The 13,603-nt window shown below is 44.8% G+C and overlaps 1 protein-coding gene across 1 annotated transcript in view; it reads left to right on the forward strand.

Annotated features, from left to right (window-relative positions):
- Window positions 1–8,159, forward strand: part of LOC104373370 (protein eva-1 homolog C) — a 231,947-nt gene extending 223,788 nt beyond the window's left edge. The window contains exon 8 of the mRNA XM_086623636.1: window positions 7,789–8,159. Coding sequence (XP_086479762.1) covers window positions 7,789–8,159 — 371 coding nt within the window. The remainder of the gene's footprint in view (window positions 1–7,788) is intronic.
- Window positions 8,160–13,603: the final 5,444 nt, after the last annotated feature.

The raw sequence follows: 13,603 nt of genomic DNA on the forward strand, positions 1-13,603 counted from the left end.
CAAATAGCAGAGGAGCAGTATTCTATTAAAGTTCACTTTGAAATTTGAAACAAGGATTGTGTGCCCTATTCAGTGCTTGGGGTCAATATTGTTGATAGCAAAAAGTACAGTAGAGGCAGGAGATATAATGCAAATGTTTCCCATCCCACAACTGCATGAGGTACCTTGTCAGCAGTAGGGATAGCCTACAAAGTTGGAGGACCTAACCCCCCCCAAAAAAGGAGGAGCACTGGCCAAATAGCATCAAAGGCACTAATTTAGCATATTTTAGGCCAACCTCTGCTACTTTCCCCAGAAGGAGGGCCCCAATTTCGGTGTAACTAGCCTCCTGAGACAGGACGTGCTGTTTGTGGTTACTTTTTCTTATGGGATTGCAGGGTGTTCTCCATTTGTTTAATAAAAAGTTTTTATGCTTATTACCTTGCAATGTCTTCTGCCAAGCAATGTTATCTTCCTAGTAATATTAATATGTTGCTCTTTTACTACATGCTGTTAATAATTCTGCCTACTGCATCCAGTCTGCTAGCACCACTGTGATGCAATTATGGTAGCCTGGAGCACTGAGGTCTATATAACTAAAACTCCAATATTTGTGAGCTAGTTTTTCATGTCTATGTGCTATTCAGTCTTGCTAATTCATTAAATATTAATGCATTCTTGGTGCCATACTCTTGCTGGGATACCACCATACTGCTACAGACAAGTATTTGGATTTGAAACAACTAACTTGGGCTTTGCATTTTGGAATCACTGAGTAGAATAGTAAGTGTGTTTCTGCACATTTAGTGGAGGGTCCTTCTAAAAGAACTGTGAATAGTGCATCCAGAGTTCTGCCCTTCTGCACATCCAGTGCTGGCATTGAGATCCATCTTTTCATGACACCTTTAAGAAGCTGGCAGCTGAAGTGGAATTAGTAGTTCACAAAAGATAGCTGAGTATGATATATTTTTTCTTGCATGAGCTTCTCTAAGGAAAGATTAGAAAAAGCAAGCTTTAACAGAGTCTTCTTTCTATCATGCTTCTGTGCCCTCTTACCTACAGCTGCCATTTTTTGACATGAAAATGCCTGCATTCCCAACCTTACAATAAAATAAAATGCTGTTGATATTATTTTCCCCATCTGAACAGGAATGGGCAGCAGAAGGTTGTAGGCTTTATGGCCAGGGACAGTTGGGTCTAGGATTCAGGGCTGCTGCTGATGCCCCATGGACTTTTCTTCCATTTACCACAGCAGATCTCTTTAACCCAGCATTCATTTTGTAGGGCACAAGGCCTCGATTCATCCCCTTCCCAAGGTGTCAGTCTTGGCAGGAGCCTCTAGATTTTACTGTATCACAAATAATAAATAAGGACAGCTTTAACTGTCTCGTTGCTGTGGGATTTGCTTGCCTTTTAACGATGTGGTCTCCTTGTGATGTCTTCACATTCACTGGATGTCAATTAGGTAAAACTTAGACCTCATGACTTTGGTTTCCAGTGATGAGTTGAGCAGCTTGTTGCTCATATTTTCCAGTGCACTTAGCCATGGCTGTTAGCGGAGTTTTAGCTTCAATGATATATGTGTTCAGTTTGTCATCTATTACAAAAATAACTGATGGCTGCCCCATGGATTGAAACAGCAGATGCCCTAAACCGTCTTTATCTGCTGCACGTAATTTAGCCCTTTGCTTTTAGCAAAGAGGATGGATTTGGCATAATTTATTTTGTTATATGTGAATATGGAGAGGTTTTAGATTATGAGTTCAAAGACAAGTGGTGTCATAGGGCACGAATATCATCTGCATAAAACTAGAGTGCTGCAAAACGGTCCCCCTTCATATTGCGGATTTTGAGCAGCAGAACAGTTGGAAGTTTTTATGCTCACCTGAGTTTGGGGCCCTGAAGGCGACTTAAGCCACAGAAGCTGTTGATGTCTATAGAGGAGCCATTATAGCGCCTCAGGAGAGGCAGGGTATTGGGTGGCCAGGGAGGGCTGGTTCTGGTTCACACACCTTCCTGCCACTCCTGACCACAGCCTCAGTGCCAAAGGGAAACGTTAGTGCAAGAACTGCTCTGTTTCATGGCACTAAAAACGTCCCTCAGGGAAACTCTGCAGATTGAAGCCGCTGTATTCAGAGCTTCCCTGTGCTGGTGAGTTGGCTCAAAACAGGACTTTGCAAGAGAAAATTGTAAATAGGCAGGGGCAGCGTATAAAGGTGTATTTTCTGTTGAGACAGAGGGTGCTGTGTACCCTCAGACCCACTACGGGAAAAGGAAGCTACGGGCACTTAGTATTTCATGGCTAAAGTGCATGCTTGAAAGGACAATCCACTCTACTACTTTTCCTGCCTGCTGGCAGTGGAGTGTCTCTTAGCCTGGGGAGAACATCCACAAATCAGTAGTGTTCCCTCTGTGCTCAGTGTTCACATTTTCTCAACAAAATGGCAGGTTTGGGTGGGCAGATGCAGGTGAAGAGTCTGCAGGCTCAGTCACTTGCATATACAGAGTCTCATAGTGCACAGAGAGGAGAAGTGCCAGTATTAGTGAAGGCCTCTGTGCGCATTTCCACCATCTTTTTGACTGATGTTCCCATATAAAAGTTGGGAATGCTCCTATCGACAACCAGGGAGTGACAAATCACAGCACAGCAAGAAGCAAAACCCCTTTGCAGGAGTGTTGGTTTTCACTGTCAAATCTATTTGCAGCTATCATCAGGGTTAGGAGTATCAAAGCCAGCTAAGTGTTGGTCTTATCCCAGCTTCCAGAACCTTGAAAACAACATTTCTCCAGAAATAGAGAGAAAGAACAATGTCAATGAGAAGTGAATTTGTCAGCTGATCAAACAAATAGATCTTATTCAGAGCATGGTCTTTCAAAAGACTTAGGGATGCCCTTAATTTGAAAGCTGATTTTCTTTGTAGAATTAGATTTTCAATTATATGCAGTCTCTGCCGGCAAACCTCAGACTTGTTATTTGTCATGGATCTGTTCCAAAACCTGTCTGAGTGTTTGGAAAGACTTCACCAGTCTCAGTGACAATCACAGTCTGCCGATAAGACCAGAACCATCCCTCATGGTTATATAAATATCAGATGTTCAAATTGTATCAGAGCACTTCCAGTGCCTCCCTTTGGACAGGGAACTTACTCCAGTTTTGTCATTGCATTCAGGCTGAAGTAGTTGGAGACAAACCTCCACAACCCCCTGTTTTATCTTCTTCCACAAGCAAAGCCTCACCGCCAAGTTATTAACAAGGGGCTTCCAAAAAACAACCTGGGGGAGATCATTCCAACTTTCAGACTGGTTCGCTCGAGCCTTATTAATAAAGGGCTCCTGGAGAGCTTCCTCTGTTCTTCCAGGGGATTTCAGCAGTCTGTGGGGCTAACTGTAAATTCCCGAGAAGATATTGCTCCTACTGTTTGTCTGGCCATGCTTAATGCTGAACCTTTTACTGAGGCCCTCTGAAATTTTCCTCCCCACTGAGGTTTCTGAATGCATGAAGCCATCACAGGAAGCCAGCAGCGTTAATGCCTAGATTGGTTTTTATTTATTGAAACAATTTATTATAATAGCAATAACAACCTTGGCCTGGGGCATTTCCTGGGGAATTAATGGCAGTCTGGGCTGATGCTCCCAGCAGATTGTTAGCCCTCAGGAAACAGGCTGCGTAATTGCTGCTGGTTTGGTTGGAAAAACAAAATAAAATGTGTTTCTAATTTTTGACCACTTTGAGTGCCTAGAAAATGGTGGCTTTTGTATAGAGGGTTATAAAAAGTATATATCTTTTGTCTGCATGGATTAAATTCAGGCTTGAATCAGTGACATTTTCATCAATGCTCTCAGTCCAGAAAGAAATAACAAGAAGGGGAAAAGTAACCCAAGCTAAAGAGGTTGACAACAACTGGGTCCTGCTAGAAGTTTAGGAGAAAAACGTAACTCTGAGCTGGCATCCACAACAGTGGAAGAAAAAGCTGCACTGGTCAAAATCCGTATATTAATGGGTGTAGCAGAGTACACACACACACACACGAATGCATATAGAAATTACGTTAACTTCTGCTACTGATGTCCATACACTTTTAAAGAGTTTTTTTTTTCAAATATAATGAGCGTTTTGAGCAGCTTCAGTATTGGCATGATGGATCTGAACCACTGTCAAGGTTTTAGAAGATGGTGAGCGTCCATTTGCTGAAGAGGATGTCCCTTTTTGGTCTTTGCAAATAGAATATGCCATGGAGGAGGCTCTCAAAATCACTAATCAACTGTCAAACCTTCAAATCTAGGCTGTTGCTGACATGGCTACTTCTACTGAGAAAAAGCAGAGCCCGTGTTTTTTAGCTTAAGTTGCTCTTTCTGCTGTGAAAAAAAAGAGATGTTGCTGTGTGAGGAGATTGTACGTATGATAAATGCCAAGACTGCAGTTGAACGTAGGGTTACAGCTCAGTGAGGAAGTCCAGACAGTGTCTCAGATGTTGACAGAGTAGCAGTAGGAGCTCATAAATGCCACTGGAGCCCAAAGATACAATTACAGCCATCGTACTGCATGAAGGGCACAAGCACAAACAGGGGATGAAAAATGGTTGCTTAAGTAGCAATAGAGATGCAGCTTGCTCGTTAGCTGGATACAGTAGCATGGAAAAACGAGCATGGAGGAGAAAGGAAAAGCACGACATGGACAAAAACAGGGGAAGAGGAACCATATGTGTCTGTGTCTCAGGCTCCAACCTATGTTTTTTTAATGAGTTGCTTTAAAATGGTGAGCAGTGGAACTAATGCAACCAAATCAAGCCTATGTGTGTGTGGGAACGTGGTGCTCGGGAAAGTGTGCCTGGCATCCTGTCAGCCGGGCAAAGTGGAGGCAGACTGGGCCAAGCGTCTTCCAGGACAAACAGATCAGTCCCGCTCGTTTGTTCTTCTCAGCCCCCACACATTGGGTGTCCTCAGAGCCCTCCTTAAACCTCACTTGTCAAGTGAGCTTTGCAATTACTGTCCTGAGTTCTGTTGCGCATGGCAGTAAAAGCAGTATCAGGTGGTGATTCTACTTTTCCTGGGGTTTTCGAATCTCTGAAATTTAGGCCACCTATTCACAGTTCACACTGTACCAAATGGGCAGCAGTTCTGCTACTGTACAAGCAGGGCTGCAGTCTTTGAGTTGCCTTTAGCTTCTGGAGAGCTGGGATTTGACTCATCCAGACTGCTACAAGAGCCATTGGCGCATCCTCCATGCCTGCTCTGGTATCTTCTCTTTTATCTTTGGATTTTTGCCATCTCATTTTTGACAAAATATCTTTGCTTAAAACCTCTGGCTTTGGTCTCACTTGACTTTCCAGCTACTGCTGCATTTTTCTCCTCTTTCTTTTTTTGAACTTGTGGAGAATACATCTGCAGTTATCTCTCTTTTTTTGGAGTGTCTCTTCAGCCTGTTTTTTTTCCACACCTATCACTAGCAACAGTCTTGTGTTTTATTAGCCAAATTTCAGATTATCTTGTCATCCTACTCCACCTTGGCTTGTCAGTCACCTTCGAGAGTTGTTTAGTAGGAGAGAAGTGAAGAGCACAGAGGCATTTAGTCCCTGTAACTGTTCCATGAGCATAGAATCATGTAATGGTTAGGGTTGGAAGGGACCTCAAAGATCATCTAGTTCCAACCCCCCTCCACTACACCAGGTTGCTCAAAGCCTCATCCAACCTGGCCTTGAACACTTCCAGGGATGGGGCAGCCACAACTTCTCTGGGCAACCTGTTCCAGTGCCTCACCACCCTCAGAGTGAAGAATTTCTTCCTTATACCTAATCTAAATCTCCCCTCTTTCAGTTTAAAGCCATTACCCCTTGTCTTGTCACTACATGCCCTTGTAAAAAGTCTTCAGGCGTTGAACCATGCATTGCCTTGAACCACTAACAAGACAGTGTTTGGGCTCTGATCACAGAATCAGATAATAGTTTAGGCTGGAAGGGGTCTCCAGGGGTCACTTGGTCCAACCTCCTACTCAGAACATGGCTAACGTCAGATTTAGAGCCAGCTTTGAAGTTAGAGCAGGGTCTTTTCCTGACGAGTTTTGAATATCTCCAAATGGTTTCCAGTTCAGCTTCTGCAAACTTTACTTTAAGGAAATCAGTTGGAGAAGGCAGTTTCTAAGAGCACAGTGGGGGGAAGTGAAGGTAGAGCAGGGCCTTTTAGTTACAGGGATCTTTCGGGGCTGAATATCAGGCTCTCAGCTGGTGGGAACTGTCACAGTTCCATCACTGAGTTTGAGCGAATAAGACTCATCTGAGGAACTGACTCCATCCTTGAACTCAGGCTCCCAACAGACACAGCGAAGTAGAGTTGGCCTTGATGCTTCTGCTTGGTTCACCTTCACCCGTTCATTGTACTGATAAACCTGGAATATGCCAAGATGATTCAGCCCAGGGGAACTGCAGTAACAAAATTTATGATAGTAGTCCCATGAACTGGAAAAAAAAAAAGGTAGTAAATAAACAAAATGACCTAGTTTAAAGGGCATTGTGGATCCTTTGGAGTCTTGTTATATCACCTCTGAAACGTGGCTCTGCAGGATTCATCCTGTTAGTGCACTGACTCTATCTGTACTTGTGTAGCACAGGTATATGTTTCGGTGGTATGGGCGGGCAGCCAGCACACTTGCCTTAGATAAGCAAATGAAACCTATGAATAAATAATATACATTTTTCTGTGCTGCAAGGCTTCTCATTTCAGCTGGGCCACAGCACACAGAGCTTTGTACATCGTCTTTATTCCTTGTACGATGATAATGGATGCGACAGAGAGATGCACTTAGATGCTGCTGGGTGTGCAGCACCCTGGTGTCAACCCTGCTCGTGCAGCCACTGGAATTAGCATTTAATTCTGCGGACTGCTCCTTCCCCTTCCAAACAAATCCAAGACACGACTGCAGTGAACCCACAATCTGCATGCGGGCAAATGCCTTGGCAGCAAATCTACTGTTTAAATTCATAGAATCATAGAACGATTTGTGTTGAAAGGGACCTTAAAGATTATCTAGTTCCAACCCCCCTGCCATGAGCAGGGACACCTTTCCTTAGATCAAGTTGCTCAAAGCCTCATCCAACCTGGTCTTGAACACCTCCAGGGATGGGGCAGACGCAACTTTTCTGGGCAACCTGTTCCAGTGTTTTACCTACCTCAGAGGGAGGAATTTCTTCCTTACATCTAATCGAAATCTCCCCTCTTTCAGTTTAAAGCCATCGCCCCTTGTCCTGTCACTACACACCCTTCTCAAAAGCCCCTCTCCAGCTTTCCTGTAGGCCTCCTTTAAATACTGGAAGGCTGTAATAAGATCACCCTGGAGCCTTCTCTTCTCCAGGCTGAACAACCCCAACTCTCTCAGTCTGTCTTTATAGGAGAGGTGCTCCAGCCCTCGGATCATCTTCATGGCCCTCCTCTGGACGCGCTCCAGTAGCTCCATGTCCTTCTTGTGTTGGGGACTCCAGAGCTGACCGCAGTATTCCAGGTGGGGTCTCACAAGAGCAGAGTAGAGAGGCAGAATCCCCTCCCTCAACCTGCTGCCCACACTGCTTTGGATGCAGCCCAGGATATGGTTGGCTTTCTGGGCTGCAAGCATGTGTTGCCAGATCATACTGAGCTTCTCATCTTCCTGGTTCCTTCCTGATTTCCCTGGGAGGGGGAGATGAAGGAGAGCATGGAAGTAAAAGCAACCATTAGAAACTTTGCCCCTCCAGAGCTGCTGCTGGAATGTGTGGGTAGGAGCTGTGAGTCTTTTGTTCTTTTAAAGGTTGTTCTCCACAATAATTTTCTTTTGCCTTTCAGAAAACCCTGAGCGAGCTGCTCTGTATTTCGTCTCCGGAGTGTGCATCGGACTCATCCTGACTCTGCTGGCCCTGGTGCTGCGGGTGTCCTGCCGAACTGACTGCAAACGCTCCTCCGCCAAAAAACCTCCACGGGAGCGGGAGAGCGACAGTGGCAGCAGTGACAGCGACGATGATTCGGACACCACGTCGGACCTGTCTGCCCGCAGGCACCGCAGGTTCGAGAGGACTTTGAACATGAACGTCTTCACTTCAGCCGAGGAGCTGGAGCGAGCTCAGCGGCTGGAGGAGCGGGAGCGAATCATCCGGGAGATCTGGATGAACGGCCAGCCGGACATCCCAGGGACCAGAAGCCTCAACCGTTACTACTAAGGATGGAGAGTCCAACCGTCCTGCCCCAAGCCCTGAGGCTGCTCCACACAGGATAGAGGAGAGGGAGGGAAGGAATATTACGTGGATGTCTCCCCTTTTCCTTTCAGGCGTGCTACCTGGAGCAGTGTGGATGGACAGCAATAAAGCTTTCCCAGCCTCCTTCTCCTTTACATATTGCTATCACTCTTCTTCACGGACACTTTCTGGTTACAACAGAGGTGGTTGCCAATTTTGTTTCTCAGTAGCAAGCAGGGAAGTGACAATTACAGCCCTCCCGTGCAGGATGTGGAGTTTGGCATGCTGCAGTATGAGTGCTCCTATCTTGGCTGGGAGGGAAGTTGTCTAGGTTTTGGTCTTCATTTAGGATTTTTTGGTTTCTCTTTCCTGAGGACTGTGGGAGAATTGTGAACGAAATGACAAATCTGGAAAGATGATTTAGGAAGGGAGGGGGAGGTGCATCCTGACCCATTCTCTTGTGACTTCAGAAGCCATGAGATTAACCTAATTAAAACCCAACGGCAAATATGACTTGCTAAGAACTGGGGCTTGGAGGGGGAGGAGGATTCTTCCATCGTGAAATCATCTCGGTGCTTGGATGTTTGCCATAGTGTATTCAGTTATTTATGGCTGTCTTTTCATTTCCTTTTCAATGGGAACATTTATTTTTTTTTTTTACTGACACCTCAGGGATAAAATCCTATTATTTTTTTGAGTCTATTCTCCCTGCTGGCCTCTGTCAAACACAACCCAACCCACCTCCAACAGTGAAATTATGGTAATATAAGAGATGTGTCAGTGACTGGTGAGAAGTTAACAACCTCAAAGAGGTTGAAAAGGATTTTCTTTTTGTTCTAAATATATATATATATATATTTGAAGATGCTGCACAGGAATGTGCCTTATTCTTTTTTTTGTTGTTAAACTACAGTTTTCCTATGGATAGCAATGCACAATGTTTTATATATTTTATTAAAAAAAATAAAAAAATAAAAGGTCTATGTTTACCTGATGAAAATGGAGACAGAAGAAGCCACGTATGACAACAGAATGGGTAATAAATGCTAAATAAACTCCAGTTTGCTTCAATACATTTGAATTTGCATCCTCACTTTCGACATAGGTGTTGCTCCAGGGAGACGCTTTGGAAGAGTAGCACACCTCTGCAGGCAATCAAGGCTGACATCTTCTGCATGCAGGAACCTGGAGGCACTTTTTCCTTTGGCTGCAGCCCGTCAGTCTACTTCTGTGTTGCACATGAGCAGGAGCAGCTGAGCAATGTGTTGGTTCTCAAGGGGCCATCCCAAAGCCGACCATCCCCACATCAAGGGAGAGAGTCCCAGTAATTTCATGATGCTTTGAATCTGTCCCCCAGACCCAAATCATACCTGGGCCAGAAAAAAATGTTTAATGAACCAAAAAAAAACCCAAGGAAAAAAAGTGAAATATATTTTAGTGCTCCTTCAGTTGTCCCATGGAATGTTCAATGGGATATGACCACCCTACTTACTATCTGTGTGCTTGTTAGTCACTCCCAAGCACCAGCTCACATCACTTCAGCCGTAAAACTTGGTGTTTTTGAAGGCTGCACGAGACTGCTTTAGCCTGCATGGCTTTGGGATGTGCACCTCTCTCACTTAGATATGCTTATGTCTTAAGAGTTCACAAAATGCTGGCAAACCAAATAATGACCAAAAGCTCTGAATGCTGAAACCTTTCCCCTCTTCTCAAGAAAAGATGAAGATGGGTGGATCTGCCCACAAGATAACTGGGGACATTAGAGTGGGGCTGCAAGGATCCATGTGCTGTCATGGAAGGCTGTCCATGGGCCTTCTTGGCACTCTTTGAGGTCGCTGTGGGACTCCTTCTATGGCTGAGGAAAGCTGCATTTGAAGTGCCCTCAACTACTTCTCCTGACACTTGCAGGGCAAGAGCAAAGCTGAGTAACTGGAACTGGTGGTGCTGGTAACATCAGAGATGAGTGTGGCCAGGGAGAGGTGGCTTCACCTGGGAAGGCAATACTGCTGCCGCAGAGAGATTCCCGTTCCTGGACCCATGAAGGTTCAAATGGAAAGACCCAGAGTTGATCTGGGATGTAATTTTGCAGCTGATATTTAGGAATAAAGCAGGAGGCAGGACTCGAACCCTGACTGTGTCTCCAGGTGCAGTGCTTCAGCTGGAATTTCGAATGCCGTCTGCTGAGGGTGTTGAGGAGCAGAACAACGGGATGAGGTCAGCGGGATCAGTTTTGTTGGCCATGTGATTTCCCCTGTAGCAGGATAGAGTCCCTCAACCTTGGTGATTAAGGGACAGCAAATTTTCAGATTTAGAGTCCTGCGTCCTGGGAGATAGATTGCAAAACTGATTATAAAAATGCTATAAATGAATGGATTTATGTACACGATTTTCCCAAATGACTTTTTTTTTGACCAGAGGAAAGAGCAAGTGGGGTAAGTCCAAGTGTACTTCATAGGCAACCGAGAGATTAAAATACCCATTTCAAATGTAAATCACAGCTGAACCCCGGTTACAAATGGATGAACAACCCTCCCTTAGCACTGCTAGTGCTGCCGTAAATCTTCCAGCCAAAGCTTGCGAGACAAAGGAGCAGGTTGTGAATGTCGCTTTCCAGAGTTGAGCAGACAAGCCCAGCTCAGCCTTGCCCTGGGTAACAAGAGTAAACTCACCATCTTCACAGCACATGCAATACTTTTACATACCTTCTGGCTCCTCTTGTCTCAAGGCCATGCATTTCTAAAAAGGCTTTGACTAAAGAAAAAGAAAAAAAATACAATCCTTTGAGCTACTGTAAGTAAAAGACTTTAAGTCATTCTGTAACTATTTCTGGATTTGTCCCAAAAGTGCTGAATAGTTTGTCTAAGGAAAAAAAAATCCAACACAATCAAGACTCGTGGGGCAGGAGTTGAGGGTTTGCCTTTAACTCTATAAACTAAAGGGGCAAAACCACTCACCTGGAGTATAGAAGAGCTGGATTCATTGCAGAAGAGGGTCAAATCCATATTTCTTACCCCGTAAAAGAGTAATTCGAGCACATGGGTCTTTGAACTTGTCTGGTTGCAATCTTTTGTGTTGTACGCACTGTGTCATATGAAACATTTAAACACTCGTAGAGCCAGAGGGCAGAGAATATATACTTTTCTATCAGGCTAATGTGAATCCTTCTTGTAGGAGGTTACACGTAGGTCTACTCTCTTACTTCCATGCTCATTTGATTTTTTACACGAAAGTGAGACACTGTTTCCAGAATAACGCTGTACAAATTCCGCCAGACAGATAAAGGAGTTGAAATCAACTTTTCCTGTTTCATGAATGAACTTCCTAATCAGTGACCTTTTGGATAAAAAGATGCTGAGGTCATTTTCCATGTGAATTTATGCTTTATGCTTCAGTTTGCTTTTTTAATTTTATAACAGAGGATAGCAGAACAATCCTGGACTCTGAGTTGTTTGACCAGTTGGTAATAAGGGGAAACACATGATATTATATTTAAAGGAGATAGCATTGCTGTTGCTGTGTACTGTCTGCTGGGCTGCAGGCTGGTAGCAGATGAGCCTCGGGAAGTGAAGTGCCTGTGCTACATACCTGGAAATTTTCACGCGTCTACAAATTACAGGTTACTTGGATTAGTAACCACAGAGCCATTCGATTGCAGTTTGATAATTCGTACCTCGTTAGCTTTGTAAATAAATATGTAGGTTGGGAAATTAAGGATCCTTCCCCTGGAAGAAGCTGAACATGTGGAAACAATGGGTCAGACTTTCAAAGAGTCAACTGCACATTCATTATCCTCTTGTCTGGTGGGACAGATGGGGCTGGTTGCAGAAGAAGTCACAGTTGTATATGGAGAAACTGCAGAGAGGTAGTTTGCTCCAATTAGACACCCACTATGCTCTCCTACTCACTCCGCATCGCCCTTGACTTCTCAGGGCCGTTTTCACCTCCCACTATCATCCGGTCCATCGGCACTGACCTTTTTTGTGGACCTGTGTTCAATGTACCCTGAAAATCTCGGTAATATGGAGATTGCTGCCTTTCCCATGTCCACCCTGGTGTTCACATCCTTGATGAATTCCAGCCAGTTAATGAGGCGTGCCTTTCCCTTCTAGAAACCGCAGTGCCACTACTTAACCCCTTGCCTGCCGTCTTTCCCAGCACCCCAGGGGCTACACAAATAGAGGGAGCTCGCTTAGCCGTTGTACTGCCGGGATGTACGGCATATGCTCGTGGTGCTGTGGGGAATCTGAATTTTGTCTTGTGCTGCATGGACTCTCTCGAGTTTCTGGAGGCATCACAAGCAATTAATCATCTTAGACTGGCCCAGAAATCCTTCTGCTCACAATCATTACTGAGGTCTCCATCACAGTGAAGTTTTTTATAATCCGATCTGAGCTTCTAGTGTCCTTAGATACCCCAAAAAAATATTTGCAGAACGTGGCTTGCTTTTCCTTGTCCACACATTAGAATTGTTGCAGCTTACCTCTTCACATAATTTCATCGTTTTTATCTTTGTTTATTAGTCTGTTTGTTGTCGTTGTCTCAAGGACTGTTACAGTCAAGCATAAACACCAAATAGGCAGTAACGGTTTTAGTTCATTACACTGCAGCTCCCCTTTATGCTGCAATGAGAGTGCACTTGCTACACCCCTGTCTGAAGGTGCTCGCTTATTCTGAGTGGATGTGGTGGTTTAGTAGAATTTAAGCAAACCAGTTGCTTTGGGAGCTTTCAGTTAACCACCACTGAATGGATTTATTCCAGCAACAGTGATGTAATTGTCACCATTTGGAGTATTGCATCACGGAGCCCTGGGTCATCAGTGCAATGTCACTGTGAATTATGTGTTGGATGAACTGTGACCACCTGAAAGCTGCTCAGAGGTGTATGTGGAATGGATGCTCTGGGAAGTGCATTCTGGCGGGCACTTCCTCATATCATGGAAGCCTACCTGTTCCCATTGTGGGCCTCTCCAGAGGACATGTGGACCTGGCTTTGTCTTCAAGGCTAGAATAGTGCACTTGGCCCATGATTTCCCCTTGGGAGGTGTCTGTTTGCTAGGGGGAGGTATAAGATACATTCCTTGGTAAAGTGTCTGGAAATGTGGCCAGAACAACTCCAGAGGCAGGTTTGATGAATGTAAACATTGATTCTCTTCTCCCTCTCTCTGATCACCAGTGGGCAGCTCAGGAGGTTCCCCAGAAGGAGAGGAGGTGCTGGACACACACGATCCACACTGAACCTCTGATGAGAGCCCTTGGCAGGTGGGGAATGGGGGACAGGGGACTCCTGCAGCCAGGTCTGTAATCATCACCTAAGGTTTCCTAGTGCTGAAGCTTCAACAAGAACAGAGGAATGGAGCCACTCTTTGCTGGCAAAAGGCTGTTGACCTGGTGACTGTGGTCAAGATCATCAGCATGGCCAGGCATCTGCG

Source organism: Tauraco erythrolophus, chromosome 2 (assembly GCF_009769465.1).
Source record: "Tauraco erythrolophus isolate bTauEry1 chromosome 2, bTauEry1.pri, whole genome shotgun sequence".
NCBI lineage: Eukaryota > Metazoa > Chordata > Aves > Musophagiformes > Musophagidae > Tauraco > Tauraco erythrolophus.